We start from the raw sequence: 22,764 nt of genomic DNA, 5'->3' as shown, positions 1-22,764 counted from the left end.
TGTCTGGTCTGTAAACCGTATGCAGGTCTTACCAGCTACCCCCACTAGTGTCCTTTCTCTGGCACAGGATCCAGGGCAGGACCCCACAAGGTGTTCAGTGCCTGTGTTCTCAATCTCCTTTAATCTGTGACAGTTCCTCAGTCTGTCTCTGTCCTTCTGGACCTTGGCTCTTTTCAAGAGTGCTGGTTAGTTGTTTTGTAGAATATCTTTCAATTTGGGCTTGTCGAGTGTTTTCCTCATGATTAAATTCAGTTTACGCATTTTTGGCACGAATGCATCAGAAGGGACCTCATGGGTATCAGTGCATCCCATTATTGGTGGGATTAACTGATCACGTGGTTAAGGTGGGGTCTTCTGGGTTCCTCACTTGAACTAAGTTTTAAAGGAAGAATGGGGTTTGCCAGGTAGATAAGGCAATGAAGGGTGTTCTGGGCAGGAGAGTTGTATTGTGCAAAGACAGGGAGTGAGAAGAAGCATGTGCTTTATAAGGAGTTGTAGGGATGAATAATCTCACGTGATCGGAGGATACTGTGCGTGTGGTAGGTGAGAGCCAGGCCACTGGGGCCCTAGACATCATGCCGGGAGGCTTGGAATTCATGGAAACGCAGCAGAGGACTCTCCTGGGGGGTTGAAGTAGGGAGCATCATGATCGGTAGTAAATCAGAGGATGGGACAGAGGCTGGGACTTAGCAGGTAGAACCATCACTGCTTGGTGGCTTCCGGGGTGTACGCGGTGGCTGAGGTGGAGGTTGGAGAAAGTCGCTGAAGGCCATCGAGGTTTCCGCCTTGAACATCTGAGTGGTCGGCGTTGCTGATAACCAAGCCCAGAGGGGCCTTGTCTCGACAGGTGGCACTGCTGTCCACCTCGTTGTCTAAGCCACAACCCTGGGGTCCTCTTGGACTCCCCCGTCCTCTGTATTCCCACACGTAGGGTCTGTGGTTTCCACGTCCAGAAAGCAGATGTTGTAAATCCGTCTACTTTTGTCCAGCCCATGGCCACCACCGGTCTTTTTAAGCATGGTGGCAGTTTCCTAATGAATCTCCCTGTTCCTGAGGCTATTCTGTCCTCCTCTTCCATCAGCCAGAGTTGTTCCTCTTTGCTTAAACCCTTTTGTTGGCTTCCCTTGTCTTTAGGCTGAGCTCAGACTCTGCTGTGGGCTCCGCGGCTTTCTACACCACCCCTGCCTCTTCCCATGCCAGACCCTTGCCCAGCCAAACGGGCTTTGGTTCACTGCTGTGGGCCCGCCCCTTGGAGGCACTTTCTCTTCTCCCCGCCTGCCCCACGGGTTGGGACCGTGACTGTGTGCTGGCCCCTGTACCCCAGCACCGACCACAGTGAACACGGCTGAACGCAGGAGCCAGTACATCAGGAGTACAGAGGAGGTGCAGAATCGTAGAAGTTCAGTCTTAGACGTGTGGCTTTGAGACATCTGTGAGACCAGCTTCTCGGTTCACATTTCCTGTAGGCAGTGAGAAGCACACAGCGTGAGCTCAGGAAAAGTCAAGGTTGGCTTCAGTAGATCTGAGCGCCCTTAGGACACAGGACATAGTTGAAGCTGAAGGATTGGGTGAAGTTGTGACAGAAACGTTCTGAACCTGGATCCACAGTAAGAATACACTTTGCATCCTGGCTCGTAGGTACGTATGACACATCTCAACACACGCGTTTGTATCGTTATCACACAAATTGCACAGAACAGTATCTGCCTTTCTTCATGCGGCTCACTCTGATATCTTCTGTTCTATTTCATTTATTTTAATGCATGTTGCTTGTCCTAGTAACCGTTCTCGTGACTCACCACTGGACTGCGACCCACGGTGTTTCCCTGGAGGACACAGAGTAAGGGACGTAAGGGTGGGCGAGGGAGCCGTGGGCGCCGGGCAGAAGGAGGACATGCACACAGGGGTCAGGGACTTGGAGCGTGGTCCCCTCTCAGGGGCATTACACAGCAGTGACGGTGGTTTCCTGACAGAATCACTCTTTTGGGAGCCAGGTCTTGTAATCATTCCCAGCACAGCCACCGTGGCTGATGGCACAGTCACTTTGAGGAGCCACTGAGGCCACCATTCTGCAAGTAGTGAAGTGTCCCCCGCATCTGTGGGAGGGGGTCCTTCCCACAAAAGGATGAGACTCCACCCTCCGCTCCCCAAACTGCCTGGTCGTGCCCTTAGGGAAACCAGTTTCCTGTGACGTTTTCCAGGTACTGTGGGAGCGTCGTCTAGTCTTTTCTGTGTGTAAAAATGGCAAAGGGATGGTCGAAGTCTGTGTTGAGGGGCCCAGGCACTGGTCTGCAGATTGGGGAGGTTTACCCACATTCTTGAAACGCCCCAGTTATGCTTGCACATTCCCCAGTTATTCATCCACAGAGTTAGCCCCACCTCCCTGCCTCGGCAGGGGGATTGTGAAGATGCGGGGAAGGGGTAACGTGCAAGGCGGAGCCAGAAAGCCCTGAGCTGCTGTGTGGTGGCGTGACGTTGGTGGGAAAGCTGGGGGAGAGCGGGAGAGAGAAGATGGGGGAAGCCTTGTCTCCAGAGCCCCCTGCAAAGACCACGTCCTGGGTTGTCATCTTTGAACGGTAACTCCAGTTGAACTTGCAGAAGTAAATTAATTTCTACTTCCTACTTCCTTAGAACGCTGAATCAGCATTGCATAAAGAACTTGCAATATTCAAAACACTGACTAAGAAGTCTGTTTAGGGCTTCCCTGGTGGCACAGTGGTTGAGAGTCTGCCTGCCGATTCAGGGGACACGGGTTCGTGTCCTGATCCAGGAAGATCCCGCATGCTGCGGGGCGGCTGGGCCCGTGAGCCATGGCCACTGAGCCTGCGTGTCTGGAGCCTGTGCTCTGCAGCGGGAGGGGCCACAACAGTGAGGGGCCCGCGTACCGCAAAAAAAAAAGAAGTCTGTTTAGTCTAGCCTGTGCCTCTGTATGCCTCTGGGTGTTGCTCTGAAGGGCATTCCTGTTGCAGTCTCTGCCCAGCACCAGGGGGTAGCCAGGGCCAAGTAACTAAGATCGGAGGACGGTCATCTCTCTTTTCAGCTGCTGGTCTACAGCATCTTTCACTTAGGAGTCAATCTTCTATTTTTTCAAAGAAATCTTAAACTTCTTAAAAGTTGAGTTCACTTGGCTTTTCCAGTGTGTCTCCGTTAGAAGTGGCAGGGGGGACACTGCTCCAGGTTCAAGGACAAATGGGATGAGCCTAACAGATTAGGGATCCTGATTTCTCTCATCGCAAGGATGTGAGCAGAGAATTACTTTGTGGCATCTGCGCTCACTGTGAACTTACAGCCAAGACTCCCCTGGGTCCCACTGTCTGTAGACAGGTCTTTGTGGGTCCTCAAGGGTGAATGCTTTGTGGGACAGGGAGAAAGACCAGGGGATGTGAAGCAGGACCCTTTTGGAAGGATGTGATTGATCTGATTGGTTTAGCATCTTTATTAAACACGTACTAGATTGCCCAGCCCAGGAAGAGATGGTCAGGCCAGATATTGGTGATGGTAGATTCTGTAGGCTTTCTGTGCTGTTCGATAAACAGTATAAAGGACTGCAGAATGTAAAAAGCTAAATAAATCCTAGAGGACTGGAAAAGGCAGCTAAAATAGGCCACGGCTATAAATTCCTCATAAGAGCTGTTGCATTTTGAGCCATGGGGCTTGTGGCGTACAGCCAGGCAGAGGGAGTGGCTGGGAGAGCTGCCGGCTGCAGAGCCACTCGTCCAGGTGTATTTGTCCCCATCTAAGTCCTGATCTTCCAGCTCGGAACGCTGCCCCTTCCAGACACCTCATTTGTTAGAGCAAAGTCATTAAACAAGTGGGCGGGCTGAATTCATTTATCCTCTCGAGGATGAATGAGATGCAGACCTCCAGAATAGACACTATTTCCCTTACTAAGAAAACTTGGCTTATTTCCCAAACCCTCGCTAACATGAGGGTCACGGAAGGCACAGGGGATCAGCTTCCCAGAGTTGCCTTGTCTTAGGGATTCTGATTTAGAATAATTAAAACAAAAGACTGATTTAAAAATGTAATAATTTAGAATCGGAAATGTGACGAGATAAACCAAATGTGTGGGCTGGACCTAGTAGGCAGGTTACACGGGAAGCGGGACAGTTGGGAGGAGTCTTGATGGGCATTGTGGCATGGGAGGTGGGGGGATGAGTCAGATGTCCAGTGTGTTAGCGACCGACAGCAGACGATCACGATCTCATCCTTTCTGGGTCGGGAGTCCTGGGGCAGCTTCACTGAGTGCCTCTGACTCGGGGTCTCTCCCCAGCCGCTCTCAGGGTACTGACCAGGGCTGGGGTCACCTCCAGGCTCAACTTGGGTGGATCTGCTTCCAAGCTGTCTCACTTGGCCGTTGGCAGAGATGGCCGTTCCTTGCCACGTGGCCTCTCCACAGAGCTTCTCACAGCCGGAGCCTCTTTGTCAACGAGTGACACCGCATGACTTTACCACTTTCTGTGCTTTAGATGGGGGTCACTGGGTCCAGCCTAACTCAAGGGGAGGAGGCTACCCAAAAGGACTCATACAGGGGGTGGGGTCATTGGGGGCCATTTTAGGGCTGCCAGCCCCTAGTAGCTTCTGGCTCTGGTGATGGAGCTCCCCCAGGATAGAAGGTGTTTCTGGGGGGCCTCGGGCTTCTGTCAGCATGGTGGGCTGGCCTCCCCCAGATGGTGCTGGAACGGGCACTGCCAGCTCGTGGCTTTTGCATTTTCCCTTTTCTGTGGCCTCAGCCAGGGGTTTGTCTATTGGACCCTTGGCTGAGGGCAATGAAGATCTAGGTAAAATTTATGTGCATGTTCTTGAGCATTTTCTAGAGAGAGGGTGAGTCCATAATGACCCTGAAAAGTTTAAAAACCACTGGTCTACATTGACCTTGGACTTCCTGTTCAAGCTCGATTCAAACAAGATACCAGAGCCCAATTGATTACAGTCAGTAACTAATTGATCAGTTATGCTGACATTGAAGATTATTAAGATTATTCCCTAATCCTAACCCTAACTCTAATAATTTTTTTAAAAAAAGATTCCCAGGTCACCTTGGCGGGCATTTTGGGTGTTAATTAGATCAGCTTTTCCCCCCATTTATACAAAAAGTTAACATAGGTGGGAGGAAATAACCCCCAAAAATGCTTTTTAGGAAAAAAAATGGTACAAAGCCCACGTTCTTGTGAAAAACAAAATCCTAACTGAATGTGGCTCCCGGGAACCCAGGTTTATGGCAAAAATCAAGCTGGCACCTCAGAAGGTGACATGTTGATGGAAGGGAACTGAAAACTCAGTGTCGGGAAGACCCAGGACATGGAAATGCAGCCCAGACCCTGGCGTCTGTGCACGTGACAACATCGCTGGGTCTCCGCATGCCAGCCCTCGGGGCCACTGAAATTCCCTGTGATCCTGAATCATCCCGGGGTGGGGCCAGAGTTCACATATATTTGCCATTTCTACCTGCTTAGGCCTGAAAGTCATTTTAGAAACATTTCCATCCAAAGTGGCCAAATAATAGTACACACAAAGCATCTATATGTAAAAAGGTTGACACTTTTCTGGGAATTTATTTACATGGAACACATCATCCCCAGAGATCCACAGGTTCACGAGACATTAACCACAGATGGTTTTCTCTTTTATGCACATGACTCTCTGGTGACTGACCTCTATAATTACACTGTCTCCTTTTTGGATGAGAAGAAAACTTCTCTAGGCCGTCCGTTAAAACAGAAGCTAAGACCTCCCTGATATTCGTTAGAACGGGTTTTCCTTCAGATCGTACTGTAACTAGGTGTTTTCTTTTTAAGCCTCTCCTGCTGTTTTTTCTCCTTCAAACGTGTTTTTTAAAGGGTGTGATCAGTTTCTTCAGGAGGAAGTTATCAGAGGATATTTGGGGTTAAGAAGCTGAGGAGTGGACGTCTTACCTGTGCCCTCTCCCCCAACAGGCACTGCTGGAGTCCCTGGGGGAGAAGGGCCCTGTGTCTGTGGCCTGTGGAGGGGAGAGCCCGCTGGACGGCATCTGCCTCAGTGAATCAGACAAGACCGCCGTGCTCACCCTGATACGAGAAGAGGTAAAGGCTTCCTCGCTGTGTCCACTTCTGGCTCCGTTTCTTTGTAAAGCCCGTGTGCCAGTGGGTAGCTTCCATCTCTGCTGGCTTGAGTTCTTTCTCCCCGGCTGGAAGTCCCTGTTTCCTCCACCTGTAGCTCGTATCAAGGGCTCCCTGTAAAACGCCTCGCTGGAGCTGAATTCCTGGCCTCCTGGTATCCAGAGGGCAAAGCTGACGCTTGGAAACATCCTTGAGAACTTTTGTGCACTTCTTTATCTTTTAGCCCTGAAGTTTTACATGTCGCATTTTGCCAACTTTACCCACGTATGTAACTAAATCAGCACCTTCATTTCACAGAGGATATACGCTCCTGCCTAAAAGTTTCTTAAATTCTAGACTTGCAGGAATGTAACATTGTTTCCTACCTTCATCCATTCTTTTTTTTCTTGTTTTTTTTTCCTTTCAGAGTTATTTTATTCAGAAACAAGCAATTATAAATATACGTGTCTTTTCTTCCCTCTTTTAGACAAATGGTAGAATACTGCATATACCATTCTGTACCTTGCTTTTCTCACTTAAAAATACATCGTGGTGATCATTCCATATTAGTATTTAATGCATGCCTACTTCTTTGTCTTTTTATAAACTTATTTATTATTATTTTATTTATTTATTTATTTTATCGATTTATTTTTTTGGCTGCATTGGGTCTTCGTTGCTGCGCGCGGGCTTTCTCTAGTTGAGGCGAGCGGGGGCTACTCTTCATTGCAGTGCGCAGGCTTCTCATTGCAGTGGCTTCTCTTGTTGCAGAGCATGGGCTCTAGGCGCACGGGCTTCAGTAGTTGCCGCACACAGGCTCAGTAGTTGTGGCGCACGGGCTTAGTTGCTCCGCAGCATGTGGGATCTTCCCAGACCAGGGTTCGAACCCGTGTCCCCTGCATTGGCAGGCAGATTCTTAACCACTGCGCCACCAGGGAAGCCCGCATGCCTACTTCTTTTTCACATCTGTATAGTGTCTCACAGCCAAATTGGGTCATCAGGGACTTAAGTTCTTGCCATTTCATCCTCAGTGTACTGGCCTGTCCCCTTCAATGTCATAGGTCAGCTCCCCTCATGGTCCTAAGATGGCTGCTGCAGCTCCATGCTTCACACTGCAGACATCAATGCCTAGCATTAGAAAACGTCTAATTCTCGCCATTCACCTCTCTTTAGGAGCAAAGTCCTCTTTTTTAGGACTTTCCCAAAAGTCCCCAGCAGACTTCCTCTCACATCTTAATGCCTATAATCCCTTCATCCATTCTTAAATTAAAGAACTCAACTCTCGAATCCCTGTATCGTGTTTATTGAACATCTTCTGTTCAAAATAGATCTCTGCTAGTCCTTTCCTGGGTGATCTGGAAAATATGAAAGATACTGTTAGGTGCCATTAGTTACCTCCCTCCTCTGTTGTGTTTCTCTCCTGTAGTTTATGTGTTTGGTTCGTGTGTTTCTTGATAATTCCACCTTTTTTTTAAGAAGGTACTTCCCTCGGTGTAGCGACTTAATTTTTATAATATAATGAGAGTGGTTAAGTACCTCTGACCTAGGTCTTTCGAACTGTTAAAACATAGCAATAAGTGTCAGCTAGTCCTGTTGTCAAAACAGGCGCTGTGGTAAGGAGGCCCCTACAAAATCCTGTAAATGAGAAAAATGACTTTTTCTTTCTCCTGAGAGTTAAAACTCTAAGAGGACCACCAGGTGCATCGAAGATGTGCCTGATCCCCTGAAGCAGACAGGTTGGCTTCTAGTCCTTGAGATCCTGATAGATGGCACCAAAATAAAGATTGTACCAACTAGAAAGAAGCACAGAGAAGTATAATCACAGGAGAACGATAGGTGCCCATCTGAGCTCTGTGCAGGGCAAATGGCATTTGAGGCCATGAATTTAGAGTGTTTCTCTCCAGTTAGCACGAGCCTCCCAAACGCAGCAATATGGGTTCTGGTCCGGCGAGTAAGATCTTGCCAACAGTGAGATGGATGCCTCTGCCCGGAGGAACTTCGGGGCCCTATTCTGACCCAATCCGAAATCTCTGCAGAATGAGACTGTCCGGTCAGGCCAACTTCCCCCGCTCTGATTTGGTGGCAGTTTCATTTCTCAGCCTGGTTAAATTGGTGCTCTGGCGTCGCCCTTGGTTAAGATGAGTCTCTGCCAGACAAATGGCTCAGCTGTTGGCGTCCTGACCCAGCAGGGTTCTGGGCCGATAGCCAGACCCCGGACCGAGCTGGAGATGGTAATAACCACTTGCAGCTTTCCTGGGAGAGGTTCTGGTCACCTTCATCCCGGTGACCATGTTCCAGCATCTCTGCAGCCGAGAGCATCTCCCCAGTGTCGTGAGCATATTATACACAGATGGTGGGGGTTTATTATTCCCAATGTAGATGGACTGCCTTCAGATGGACCTGGTTGTGGGTTGTTTTCAGGCTCTAGTCTTAAATTCAAGACATTGAGTAGGTAAAACCAAGCTTTATCTCCACTATAATCTAGATAATCACTAAAGAGATGGAAGCAAATGAATGGAAGAAAAAATACGAAGAAACCCGACAGGAAGTCTTGGAGATGAGGTTAGACTGGAGGTTTGGGGGAGGGGTGGGTACCTTTATGCATTTTTAGATTTAATACAAAGGAAGTGATGACAGTATTTGCTTACACAGAACCAGCTGTTGAGAACTCGAGGGCTTTGCTACTTGCACCTTAATTTGTGACTGATGGTGTCATTTCCTGAGGATTGCCGACCAGTTATTCAAATGCTGTAGCTCATTTTGGGTTGTTCAGAACATTGCAAATAAGCAGAACCCACATAATTCTTGTCTTTTGAAAAGACCAATTTGTGCAAAAATATCCATTTGATATTTGATATAATAACAGAAATAGAGATTTATTGACATACTCAATTATGGAAACACTATAATTTCTAAAACGAATTATACGTGGTAGCTTCAGATTTCACAACCACGGAATAGATTATAAAAAGCATGTTAACAGGAAACAAAACTGACTTGACACTGAAATCTTTTTATTTTTGCTGCTCACTCCCTAGAGTTAGGAGCTGTGAAATAACCAAAGATGGCATCAAAGACTGGGGAGCATAAATAATTTATAAACTGTGCAGTCGGCACTTGAATGATTAAGAAACATTTTAAATATGTCCACTCTAATTTGTGGCTCTTGTATTATTTGGTTTTTTGAGCATTTACTGGGTGTAAGTCCCTGTGCTGGCATGGTGGGGAGGACGGCACGGCCCCTGACCTTGGGGAGCTTACAGCAGCCATCGTAAGAACTTGGATGCAGGGTCAGCGTGATGGGCGCCACCTGTGAGGGGCGGGGGAGTGGTCACTTCTCACGATGGGGGATGAGGTCACAGGGAGGGGCACCCATCACGGGGCAGGATCAGGAAAGCACTGCACTTCCCTAAAAGAAAGGTTAACACGACAGGGCGATCTTTAAACCTCTTTGAATAACTAAAATACTTCTGGAATTAGGACAATCAACTAAAACCCGGATCTGAATCAGAGGGGACCCACTACCTGTAAGAGTGGTTTGGGGCCAGGGGAAGCCTGAACTCAGGTCAGGTCTCTTAGGAAGAGCCCCAAGAATGTCATTAACTTATTTTGTAAAAGATTCACTTCTCTAAGCAGAATTCACGTATTGCCTTGGGGTCATTCACACAAGTGCAAAGAAAAGGTGAAGGCAGTTGTTTCTGTAAATAGAACAAAAACCTGGTTAAACAAAATCTCAAGAAAAACCTTTCTGAACATTAACAAATCTTAGGTTAAGCGTAAAAAATGGAGAGCCCCAAAGCAGGTAACTGGGTTATGTAAGTTTGTCAGTACATGTTAACGTGTTTAATTGTTTGGGGCAGCGTTTCTCCAACTTCCATTGTTAATAAAATTCTCTTCTGATAAGAGTTTTTGTTTGTTTGTTTAAGGAAAATTGTGGCTGAGTATGAGAAGACCATTGCCCAAATGATCGGTAAGGAAGTTTTTTTCTAGGGTACGAGCCATGGGATCCAAAGGTGATCTTCAAATCAGAATATAAACGTCAGTTTGTCCATCCCGGAGATACAAGCGATTCTTATTATTTGCAGTAGTTGATGAAGTTGCCCAAACACTGAATTAGCCGATACTGAATCATTGATCCTCAGGAAAGCTTGCCTTATGGGTGTTTCTGTCTAAAGACACCTTATTTAAGGTATACTGTTGACTCATTAACATTGAGCTCACGGCCAGTTCATGCCAGGACAGAGCTCATCTCACACGTGTTTTCCCCCTAAGACACCTCCAGCCCTGTGGCTCTTAGGACACGAGACAGCCCTGCAGTCTAGGCTTGGGGCCCATTTCAAAATCCCCAACAGGAAGCACAAAAATACCAAAAACGTGGCCCTAAGTAAACTGAAAAGGACACTTGTTTGCAGTATGAAACGAGGCAGAGCATCACCTTGTCCAGCTTCAGCCGAGAACGTGCCCGGCAGGTGACTCCAGTTCTCTGCCGTTCCACGCGTGTCCCCGAACGGCCAGGGGCGCACCACACATACTGATTTGGGGGCTACACGTAGAAATAGCGAGCAGGGAATCTGCAGATAATGGGGATCACTGTCGTCAGGTTCCTTTTAGAGGACGGCAGACACTCGAGTTCCAGCACCAGAGTGGGCGGCCTCACCTCATCCTTCGTACCCCCTGGGGGACGTCTCTGCTCTACGCAGCGGCCTCACTCCCCTGCAGGTGGTGCTTTCCCTGCGCCAGACCCATCGATGCCTTTAGAAAAGGACAGCGCTTCACCCTCCTGCATTGCATTTAGAATCTCTTGTAGCCCCTGTTGTAAGGACTGACTCCCTAAGTCAGTCAGGTCTTTCTGCATTAACTTAGGCGGCGAGATGATTTTTCCTGCCGTCCGCATCACCTGACGCTTGGGTAGACGCACGGCTCACGCCCTCAGCTCCTCTGGGTCTCCACTCCCATCTCTCCTCTGGCAGAGACTGCTCACCCCTCTTTCCCGGCTGTGTTTCCCCCGCCCCGACCTGTCACCATGTCTCCCCCACCAGAAAGTCAGTCCTTGAGGGTGGAACCTTTGTTACCTTACCTGCTGGGTTCCCCGACCCAGCGTACTGCCTGGTGGCTCGGGAGGGCGGCTGTGCGCTGTGTGTTGAGAGAGCGTGCGTTGCTTCTGATCATGACTCACAGAAGATGAACAGAGGACGAGTATGACCTCTCAGAAGAGCTTCCAGCAGCTGACCATGGAGAAGGAGCAGGCCCTGGCCGACCTAAACTCGGTGGAAAGGTCCCTCTCCGACCTGTTCAGGAGATACGAGAACCTGAAAGGAGTCCTGGAAGGGTTCAAGAAGGTAGCCCGTCCTTTGCCTTCTGCCTCCCTGATGGTGTGTCTTCTTGATAATGGGTCTTCAAACGCACGTGCCAGAGGTGCAGGTGGCCTAGAAACAGGGAATCGGGGCCCCTGGGTGGCGTGTCTTGGTCATTCCTCCCCTGGGTCAGGTCAGGAAGCCTTGGACACGACCAGAGTGTGGCACGGAGTGTGAGAACCGTGGGACCCTCAGACTTAGGAGAATTCTAGAAATGTTCTTTTTGATTATTCACCAATTTAATGTTAGTAAAAGTAAAAGGGAGTCAAGCCGTAGCACTGAAAAATACAGGCTGCATATTCTGGAAGAAAGTAAGTGTAAAGTTTCAAATTTAGTGTAAGTGGGCATATTGATTTGATCTGGTTGTACACCATCACTAAGACACATTTATAGCAGTGAACACTTTTTTTTTTTTCTCATATTAACCATAAAAATGACTGTCCGGTTTGTCTAAAATGGGGATCAGATTGCCCTTCAGTTTTGAATATCTGCCCTTCCTAAAGCAGGTGTGTCAGTGTAACTTACTGTATGACTTGAAAGTTAATACATGAAGAAGCTATCTACAGTTTCTTCAGTGAGAATTATTTGTGTCTGTTTCAAACTACCATGGAGTCTTATTTGGAGGCATCTGAATGTATTAGGTTTTTTCATTTTTTTTTTTTTAATGAAAACCCTGATATGTGGTATGTTACTAGTAGAAGGAAAACAAAATGACTTGTTTCTTTCATTTTAAATTGTCACTTGGGAACAGAATGAAGAAGCCTTGAAAAAATGTGCTCAGGATTACTTAGCCAGAGTTAAACAAGAGGAGCAGCGGTACCAGGCCCTGAAAATCCACGCGGAGGAAAAACTGGACAAGTAAGAGCTTGTGCATAAGAATTTCACTTTTCGTGATGTTGTGGGAAGATTGACAGATGAGAAAAAAAAAGCACTACTTTGCAATTCCAGGTTGCACTTGTGTGTACCTGGGTGTCTTATTTAGTTTTTTGAATAGGTGGACTCTTCACAAGGTTCAGACATTAAAAAGAATAAAAAAATACAGTCTCTCCCTCCCACTCTCTCCCTCTCCCAGTGGGTTCCCACCTCTTTCCTCACCCCAGGAAATCATTCTTTTATCCTCCCAGACATCCTTTTCCCCCTTCTTTTCCCCCCACCCCAGCTGTATTGAGCTGTAATTGACATAAGACATTGTGTAAGTTTAAGGTGTACAACACTGATTTGATACATTTACATACGTATCACCATAGAGTTAGCTAATGTGCCATCATGTCACATAATTACCATTTTTTAAATGTGAGAATCTCCTTTTTTAATGGAGATTTTTAATTAATAAAGTTGCTTGTAGGTCTGTGTTTCATGGATGCCAGTGGTTAGTATCCTGACTCATTGGCTGTGTTAATCCACAGAGATCCTACCTGTTATTGTACTGGGTTAAAAAAAAATCTAAGATTGTTGTAGAAACTGTCATGTGATTCTGTTTTCTGGTGGCATGTGAATGTTGAAGGGTCCCGTGTGCCTTTAAGGTTGATTCTGCCATTGGTTTGCATCATGGAAATCTCCTTAGCAGTTGTGTGTAAATTGAATTTTTATAAATTAAAATTGAGTTATATAGCTCACCAATTCCTCTTTTTCCTCTGTGGTGGAGTCAGTTCTCCTAGCTCTGTGTCACAGGGGTCAGCGGTTAGCATCCGGATCGTGAGCCGCAACTGATGACGAACCATGTGCTTTTTGTCCCTTCGTTCCATAAACAGAGCCAATGAGGAGATTGCTCAGGTTCGAACAAAAGCAAAGGCTGAGAGCGCCGCTCTCCACGCAGGGCTCCGGAAAGAGCAGATGAAGGTGGAGTCCCTGGAAAGGGCCCTTCAGCAGAAGGTAAGAGGGGACCCACCGAGACCTTTGTTTTTCCTCCTCGGCTGCAGCTCCCATGTCGTCTGGATGAAAGGGGCTTATCTCTGCGCAGACGCCTCAATCCAGCTCCTCTGGGAAGTGACTCAGGTGGCAACAGATACTCCCAGGTGTATTAGTGGGACCTGGCCACAGGCAGGGTACAGAGAGGAGGTTGCATTAACTGAAGCTCAGAGGACCAAACGCTTAGGCTCCGAAGCTACCTATTTTCTCTTTCCGTTTTGTTTTTTTCTGTAATATAATATGTGAAGCCATCTTCCCCCTTCATTGCAATTTTCCCCTCCAGGGGGACATTTGGCAATGTCTGGGGGTATATTTGGTTGTCACGACTGGGGGATGTTACAGGCATCTAGTGGGTAGAGGCCAGAGATGCTGCTAAACACCCTATGGTGCACAGGATGTGCCCCACACCAAGACTGGCCCTGCCCAGATGTGGTCGAGAAACTCTGCTATAGAAGTAAAAATCAGTGGTGATAACGATCCCCATTCTTTTGCTAATTAGTGACTCTTAGACTTCATTTTCTGTGCCTCTAGTGTTTTTCTTACTGTGTCTCCAATCATGTTGTCAGGCCTGTGGCATCCATTCAGCCAGGGCAGGGGTTTTTATCATGGAGTCTGATAACCCCTAAGACAGTGGCCCCTGGGATACTTAGACTCTGGAATCCCAGGTCCCTGGGGATGCCCATGGATCAAGTGAGGCCCAGATGCTTTTTTTTTTCTTTTTTCTTTTTTTACAAATACCCCCAAGTAATTCCTATGATAGCAAGGAAGTTTGACAAACAAACTTCAAGGACAGACTTCAGAGGGCCAGTAATTACCCTTACCCCCTACTCAATATAAGCATAACTTTGTGAACACAAGACCATTTCTCAGGGGAGAAGGTATAGAGCTTTCCTTTCTTTAAAGGGTTTCTGGTGTAGAAAAGTTAAGAACCACTGAGTTGGGTTGCCTAGGGAGGAGTATAGCCAGTCTGGGGACTATTTCACTGTGATCCGTTATCTCGGGACACAGACTGCATCATCACATCATTTATCTTTCAGAACCAAGAAATTGAAGAACTAACGAAAATCTGTGACGAGCTGATTGCAAAGCTGGGAAAGACGGACTGAGTTTCCCCTGTTAGCTCAGCAGATCTGCATTTGGCTGCTTCTCTCGTGACCACGATTATCTTGCCTTATCCAGGAATAATTGCCCCTTTGCAGAGAAAAAAAAAAAAACCACGGAACTTTACAAAAGCACATACCTACCGCTGCCTGTCCCGCTTTGCTGCCGACGCACCCGCCCGGGAGGCGCCGCTGGAGGATTTACTGCGCAGCCGCTGAACGAGTGACCTGACCGACCCGTCGGGCTCAGTGAGTCGGGCTCAATGAGATGGGCTGCCCAGTCTGGGCGGGATTCTCTGTCTTTGGTTTGTTTTAAAGTCATCTTTACTTTCCCCAGGTGCGTTCAGTGTATGATTTTATGGCTACTATTTGGGACCATATCCTGTCCACCACCTGTCTGGTTTTTTTAAAAATTTATTTCATCGTTTACATTTAATTTTCAATATTAGTGGTTTTATTTGAGGAGATGATTTGGCCTATTGTTACTTCCAGTTGAGTACCCATTTATACACACGCGCGCTCTCTCGCACACACGCACGCACGCACGCATATTTATATATGCTGCTGGGTTTTGTTTTGGTTTTTTTCCCTGAAGCATAATCAAATAAGAACTTCTCTACAGAAGGGCATATTTCCATAAATGTAAAACCCTATTTTGAAACAGAGTCCTTTCTCAGAATGCCAACTTGAGAATTTGGTGGGTTGGGGAGGTGAAGCCCCCGACTCCATGTCTGGCGTGACTCATAACCTCAGACTCAGGTGTCACATAAGGGAGACTGTTGGCCGTAGTGTCCTGTTGCCCCGTATTTCGATGCTCCTCAGCCTGGATGCAGGCGGCCCCTCTGGAGTTAGTCCTCAGGCCCAGGGCATCTACTTTGTGGGGTCCCTCACAGCTGGGGTTCGGCAAGTCTGTCCTAGCGCCATCAGTCTCCTCCACTTCCATTTGTTGCTCCACGATGACGTTTGCTCTCTATTATCTCTCTATTTGGAATATGCAAAGGAAGTCTGCTTGTCAAAGGTTTAGATGATCTTATTTAATTAACCCCATTAGCAATCGTAAGGTGAAGCAAAAGTTGGATTTTTCCAAGTGTGATGCATTGTTCTTCAGACTTTTTTTCCCCAAAGGCAAAAAAAAAAAAACTTGCAAACTTAAAGATAGTAGAATTTTCAACCAAATGGGCAGGAAAAATCGTGCAAGCCACTCCAAAAATCAGTGCGTTTTGAATATTTTTAAACCAAGGCCATTCGAAGACTGGAGGAGGGGAGTGCAGGGAGCAGATCCCCCTCACAAAACCAAATTCCTCAGCCCGTTCCTGGGCTCCATTCAGAGTGGCGGGGCCCTTAACCCCCAACTGGAAATTTCCCGTGTGAACCCCTCCCACTTGATAGGCGAAACCAAATCCACACAGGTGTTTTAAAGCACTCTTTTGTCTTAATCTGAACACCCTGAGCGTCTTCACGGTGATACACATTATCTCCAGTACACGTAAGTTTTCATACTTTTCTTGTAAAACTACTGCATGACCCAACTTCAGCAATGAATTGTGCCTCGTGGAGACCCGCTCTAGCTCTTTCGAGATAACTTCTTCTTTAGCCGTGTACTGTTCACACGGTTGCAATCTTTAGCTCCAGGGAGGTCAGTAATGTCTTTTAAAGCCAGAAGTCCTGTTTAACCGATATGCATTTCTCACAATTGGTGCTTAGGCTGTATTTTAAAGCCTACCGTCTTAACATTTTGTACAAAAAAACCCAACAACAACAGAAATGATCTGTGTTTGGAGAAGTGATGTGACAATCATTTGGGCCCTGAAAGCAGTCACGGGTTTGACGTGGGTGCCCTGCTACAGCCCTGTCCCTGGAGGAGCAGGTGTCTCCAGGCAGTGTGATCGCGGCCTCTTCCAATCCTCCACGACTAGAGAAACTCATTTTGCGTTTTGCAGAAAGAAACGTTGCTAAACCTTTTTGCTGCTCTGTTTTGGTGACATATCCATGTTTACCTGTTTTGTATTGCTCTGTTTGACGCATGAAAGGCTTAGTATAGGGGTCTCTGTTATAAACCTGCAGTCCTCTCTTTTAGGCTTCTTGTGTATAAAAAGAGAAAGTAGCTGTGTGTTGAAACAGAGGCGACGACCGTCTTTCCCAAGCACACTGGTGAGAAGAGACCCCTAAAAACTAGACCCTAGGGAGTAAAGTTGCTGCACAAGGAAAACGAAAGGGTCCTTATTCAGTAATACTTGCCACTGGCCTCTCAGCTATGACCATTACAGGGAAATGGTCTTCCTTCTAATTGAGTAGATGGATTTTCTCCAACAAAAAGAAACATGTAGCTTGTCCAGCTGGCAGATCAAGAGAATATGCTGGGCAGAATGAAGTATGTTTGTTTATTTTTTAAAAAACATAAGGGGGAGAAAGAAACTTGTAGTAATCTGGAGAGTAAGAATGTGGCCTAGAATTTTGCTTCAAAACATGGGCGGGGCCAAGTTACTCGTAAGCTAGACAGTAATACTGTCTGTGACAAACGTGAAGGGAAAATGAGAGGAAGCCACTGGCCTGGACGGTGGTTTGGGAACACGAGTGGTCCTGTTGAGGCTCTGGGTCCAGAGCCACATCCTAAGCTTTTCATTTTTCCAAAGTATAGATGGATGGTCTTTACCTAAAAGTGTTTTAACTGGAGGATCTATTGGAAGACAGACTGCACAGTTTGTCACTTGGTTGGCTAGTCATTTACAGTCAGACCTCCCCAAATTTACTTTATTTGGAGACACTCCTGGAAGCCAGTGAGCGACCTGCCCAGACCTTCTGTGAAACCGTCCTGGAAACATCGAGAAGCCCAGTTTGCTTGCGTGGCTTCTAGCATCTTCAGACCTAACCCAAGTTAGGAAGTGTAGAAGCACATGATGGTGAAAACTCTGAGGACCTGGCAGCCTTCCGAACTCATATGGAGTCCAAGGGAAGATTTACCTTTTGTTTTGGAGGATGGCTCAAGTTGAATCTTCTTTCCAGCCAGTTACCTTTTTTTACCTGTCCCACACTTTCTGCAACTCTCACACAAATACTTAGATACTTTAGTACCGGGCCTCGGATTCTTACTGACTGATTATAATCCAGCAGAGTAAACTGCCCCAGATGTCCCTGGGCTGACTCAGTGCAGCCAGAGTGAAGCATTTTACTGAATGTTACTTTCATTTTACTGAAAGGTAACAGAGGACTTGATGGCTCTAAAGCTCAAAATGGAGTTGCGATGAGCAGGCAATGGTGAGTCTGCGTGCACTAACTGGAAATGATTCAGCACGTCCTTTTTTAGTGGAGTAAAATCCCTAAAGCTCCCTTTTGTTTTCCTTTTGGTTTTTTGCTGCAGTTGGTAGCCATCTCATGAATTGTCCACGACCGGTGTCTCTTCTTTGTAGATTTGTGACCATGCAGGCTTGCTCTTGGACTTGGGTGGTTTCTTACTTTACCCTCTTGTTGGGAAGAGAGAAACTAGGTGTTTGAAGGATTAAATGATTCAAGCAAAGTGTTTTAGGGTAAAGATGTATATATTCTGAAGAATTTAAAAGATTATTATTTGCTTATTAAAGAACAAATAACAGTCTGGGAATCCCAGAATGTCAAGCCAAAAGTCTATAGGGTCATCTTCTTCAAAGATTTTCATAAAGAAGTATTTTAAGGAGACTTCTGTCTAAAAAGGTTTGACTGGCCTCCAGATTCCAGTGATTTGAAGAAAGCATCTTATCACTCAAACCTTGAGTCTCCCATGTAGTAAAGGCAAAGGAATGGTCATGATAGATCCTTCTGTCTAAGGATCTCCTCTGGAAGATTGTATGAACAACAATTTCCAGCGAAGACCCACCCTCTAGTGCCCAGAGCTAGCATTCTGGAGACTAAAGATTGCACTTTCCATAGTTTTTTCATCCAAATGCAATCCCATTTCTGTGCCTCTTAGCATGCAGTTAGATTTGGACAAGCAAGATTCCTAAGGAATGACTTTATTAACTATAATATGGTTACAGCTACTACATATATATATACACATATATATACACACTCTCGTTATAGTTGTACTATGGAGATGTCGCGTGCAATGCTGGCCTGTGACGGTCCGTCTAGCGCCCTGACTCAGCCAGCGGAGACCAGGCCTGGTGCTGAGGTGTGGTCTGAACCTTCCCTGTATCCATTCATCACTTTAGAACCTTGAAGATGCCACTTTCTGTCCCTCTGCCTTTTAGCGGCATCTGAAATCTGCTCCACAGAGAATCTCCCAGTCACGTTGTTAACTGATGCTCTGTGAATAATTTTCAAGGGGACATATAAAAATACGAGCTCCAAAACCAGCCCCCGACCCAGTGCAGGAAGGTCTGCAGATTTCACACTCTCAGCCTCAGGCTTGGTCCTTCCCACCCAGTGAGCCAGGATCCAGGCATTTCTTTGAAATCTCAGAGGTAGCAGCAAACTTTTCAGTGTCGCTTTTAGCAAGTGTGTGTTTGCCAATAGATACCCCTGTGTACTAACGTGCCAACAAGTAAATGTTGATTAATTGCACATCTGCTTCCACTGTGTCCCCACGGGTGCCACAAAGTGTGTGAGGAGCCTCGTCCAGAGGAATCTAACGCTGCATTGACTACTGCTATCAGGATTGTGTTGTGTGGAATAAATCATCTACATAAATTTTATATGCACAAGTGATTTCCCTTTTATATGTCAGGTAAATATTTGTAAAAGTTATACTCACACAAATGAAATTATTATAATGATTACTAATATATTTTTTCCATGTTTCATTGCCTGAATAAAAACTGTTTATCACTGTTAGATGTGGCTGTGTGGAGACTTTTTTTTTCCTGGTTATAAGTCACTTTATCCCCAATTGTGAAAATTCATGACAGCCTCACTTTTATGGGCTCCATATTTCAGTCTAAAAATACAAAAGATGACATTTTCGCTACATTCATTTTTGTGGGATTTTATGCATTTGGTTAGGTGTGTAATTAAAAACAAAACAAACTTTGGAATTCAGACCTTGCCACATAAATTTCCATGCCTTTGCGTCTGTGCAAACAAAGTATTTAATTGGGTGCATCTTGGTTTTGCTTAACAGACTGCTTGTCTGCCTTGGCATATTTCAAGTCGTAAGAACCTCAGTCACCCCAAACTTTCCGACTCTTGAAGGACACATGATCAGCCAGAACTGTGTAAACATCGCAGCGCGGCCACAAAACATAGTTGACGTTTTATGTTTCTTCTAGGTTAATACCAGGAAAAATTTTTTCAGTACTAACCAGGCCAACTCTCCACTTAAAGGGTAGGAGACTGGTCAGGAAATGTCATGCGTTTTATTACAGGAAAAGATAAATTAAGAGGCCAGTTAAGGCTCTATTTACAACTTAGGTGAGGATCCACTAAGGAAAATCAGAGCACTGTTAACTTTCTTACTATTTCCTACATCGTAAAACATGGCAGCCTCTAAAATTCTTAAAAATAGTGTTTCCCAGGGCTTCCCTGGTGGCGCAGTGGTTGAGAGTCCGCCTGCCGATGCGGGGGACACGGGTTCGTGCCCCGGTCCGGGAAGATCCCACATGCCGCGGAGCGGCTGGGCCCGTGAGCCATGGCCACTGAGCCTGCGCGTCCGGAACCTGTGCTCTGCAGCGGGAGAGGCCGCAGCGGTGAGAGGCCCGCGTACCGCAAAAAAAAAAGAAAAAGAAAAAGAGTGTTTCCCACTAGTGAGCCCACTGAACTGCCTGGAGGGAATCCTGTAAAATGACCAAAGGAGGTGGCACAGCATTTAATAAATTAATAAATACATAATAAATATAAATTAAGAGAAAATACAGCAGGAAATAGAGTGCATTGCACAAATGAAGGATAAGTATTGCTTCATGAAGTTTGTTTTGGATATAAGTGAATGTGAGCTAGGTGATGAAGAAAAATTAATTTCTTGCTGTGGCTAGTGGTCAAAGCAAGAAAAACTTGGTCTAGTCAAGAGAAGTCACTTTGCAATGGAAGACACTGGGGCCCAGAGAGAGCAGTGGTGTGGCCAAGATCACAGAGCTCGAATATTAGTAACATTGTTGCCCTCACTCAAAATGGGCAACAGAATTAATTGCCTCTTAGTAGTCCTTTTGGAACTCTTCAAATCCAAGTTCTCCCAGGTTTGGATAGTATATTTACATCACTTTCTAAGTGTGTAGGCATTTAAGGACCAAAACCAAAGACCTTTTTTCTACATTGATTCATTCATTCATTTACCAAATACTGCATTTGCAGAGTTAAAGTGAACATACAAAAGTTTCTGAGGCTAGTTATAGAAAGAGAGATGTTTTGAAGTTTCACTGAAACTTCATTTCAATATAAACAGTATGCTAATTAAAAGTATGCATGTGAACCCAGGTCTCTTTGATCTCAAATCCCACTCTTCTTAAGGCCAGTATGTGCTGGACATACATTGGAAAATCGTCCTCAACAGGGCCAAGGATGAACAACTTTTTATTCACTAAATGAATTTTCATGCTCTTTTCTCAAGTGGGAATATTTAAGTGGATGTCAGAGAAGCCATTGCATAATCATGTCACCAAAGTTTAACAGTGTTAGGAACAGGAAACCTAGTCAAAGATGCATAATTTGTTACTGTACTCGAAAGGCACAGGAAGGGAAATCAAAGCTCCAGTTCTCATTTTTTCCATCCTTGTTTGCGGAACAAGCTTTGGCATGAAGGCTGAGATGGGGTTTCTAGTCCCAGCTTTTGTCAACTGCCTTGGACAGGCCTTTAACACCCTCATTTGGACTGAGGATGCTAGAAGGCCCTTTCCTGTGATTTGCGATTTCACAAGTCTGCCTAAAGTGCTAACTATAAGGCAACAGTCCCCGAGTTTTTCTTTCAAAATCGTTCTGAAAACGCCTGTCGTGAGATGTCCTGACAGTAGTAGACTTGTCACAAGATGGTGGGTCCACAGGACTTTTTGCTGCGTCCACTGTGGCTACAGCATTCAGGAAAGTGAACGCCAGCCCACATGACCCAGGAAGGGAAAAGGCCTGGGCCCAAGCCCTACACCCACATCCAAGTCCATGCTGTCATTTTCTCTGACGACTGCAGCTCTCTGGACCTCAGTCTTGTCCTCAGGATGGAGAAGCTGGGTTTATCCTGAGGCCTCTCCCAAGAAGTGAGAGTGTCATGTTCCTGGGCCCTTTCCAGATACTTGGACAGCAATACCGTAGACATGAATATCGCTTCCACAAGACTTAAGTCAAGCTGTTAAAAGAGATAGCTTGTGTGCAAGGGAGAAGGGTGGGGGGGATGCCAGCTCCCGGAGTAGAAGGGGAAGTTGCTTCTAAAAGGGAGGGTTTGGGGGCTTCCCTAGTGGCGCAGTGGTTAACAATTGCCTGCCAATGCAGGGGACACGGGTTAGATCCCTGGTCCGGGAAGATCCCACATGCTGCAGAGCAACTACGCCCGTGCACCACAACTACTGAGCCTGCGCTCTAGAGCCCGTGTGCCACAACTACTGAAGCCCGTGTGCCTAGAGCCCATGCTCCGTAACAAGAGAAGCCACGGCAGTGAGAAGCCTGTGCTCTGCAACGAAGACCCAACGCAGCCAAAAATAAATAATAAGTAAAATAATTCAATTATTCAAAAATAAATAAGTAACTTTTTTAAAAAATAAAAGGGAGTGTTTGTCTCATGATCACTGTTCATTTCTATTGATAGAAATCGTCAGACTTCTTTAATCAGCTTCAGGTGTCTCCATGGTGGCTGTCAGGAATAGGGACGACTTCTGTAAGGGGAAAGAAACACAATGAGAATTTTCTGCAAGAAAGCACCGGAACAGATAAGGTTAAAATTTATAGTTGAGTTTCTTGTCTTGTGGCAACTAGGTATACTCGTGGGTGTAACAGAGATAAAGTTAATCTTTTATTCCTGTGAGCCTGGTTTTTGTCTCTGGGACTCGGGCCCCCAGGACCTTTGTTCTTTAGCTTCCAAAGCCTGTCTTGCCCAAGGCCGTTCCCTGGTCCTTTTCCAAAATGGCTGTGCTCTTGTCTTCCTGTCTCAATTACAGCTGCTGTACCCACCACTCAACATTTCCCCACTAATGTGCCCGCAGACCCTGTAGCTCAGTTGCACGCCCCGTGAAGCTGGCCACCCTGCATTGCCTGCATGCCTGAGAATAAGCTGACAAAACATGTCGAAGTCTCAAGATGTGCGAACTCATAATCACAGATATTCGGGAATTCCCTGGATGTCCAGTGGTTAGGACTCTGTGCTTCCACTGCAGGGGGCACTGGTTTGATCCCTGGTTGGGGAACTGAGATCCTGCATGCTGTGTGGCATGGCCA

At 46.3% G+C, this 22,764-nt stretch overlaps 1 protein-coding gene across 9 annotated transcripts in view; it reads left to right on the top strand.

The window, feature by feature from the left end:
- Positions 1-18,455, top strand: part of TACC1 (transforming acidic coiled-coil containing protein 1) — a 113,068-nt gene extending 94,613 nt beyond the window's left edge. For 8 of the 9 annotated variants that reach the window (XM_029226562.1, XM_029226560.1, XM_029226563.1 and 5 more), the window contains 7 exons: positions 5,937-6,062; positions 8,563-8,639; positions 10,004-10,047; positions 11,256-11,416; positions 12,183-12,289; positions 13,183-13,303; positions 14,377-18,455. In XM_029226562.1, coding sequence (XP_029082395.1) covers positions 5,937-6,062; positions 8,563-8,639; positions 10,004-10,047; positions 11,256-11,416; positions 12,183-12,289; positions 13,183-13,303; positions 14,377-14,445 — 705 coding nt within the window. In that variant the 3' untranslated portion in view covers positions 14,446-18,455. Of the gene's footprint in view, positions 1-5,936; positions 6,063-8,562; positions 8,640-10,003; positions 10,048-10,940; positions 11,131-11,255; positions 11,417-12,182; positions 12,290-13,182; positions 13,304-14,376 lie in introns of those variants that run through there. The other variant, XM_029226561.1, reaches the window with a different exon arrangement.
- Positions 18,456-22,764: the final 4,309 nt, after the last annotated feature.

The sequence above is a fragment of the Monodon monoceros genome, unplaced genomic scaffold, assembly GCF_005190385.1.
Source record: "Monodon monoceros isolate NGI ecotype Baffin Bay Population unplaced genomic scaffold, NGI_Narwhal_1 Super_Scaffold_17, whole genome shotgun sequence".
Lineage (NCBI taxonomy): Eukaryota > Metazoa > Chordata > Mammalia > Artiodactyla > Monodontidae > Monodon > Monodon monoceros.
The sequence above is the reverse complement of the archived record's forward strand: the minus strand, read 5'-3'. Positions and strand labels throughout refer to the sequence as shown.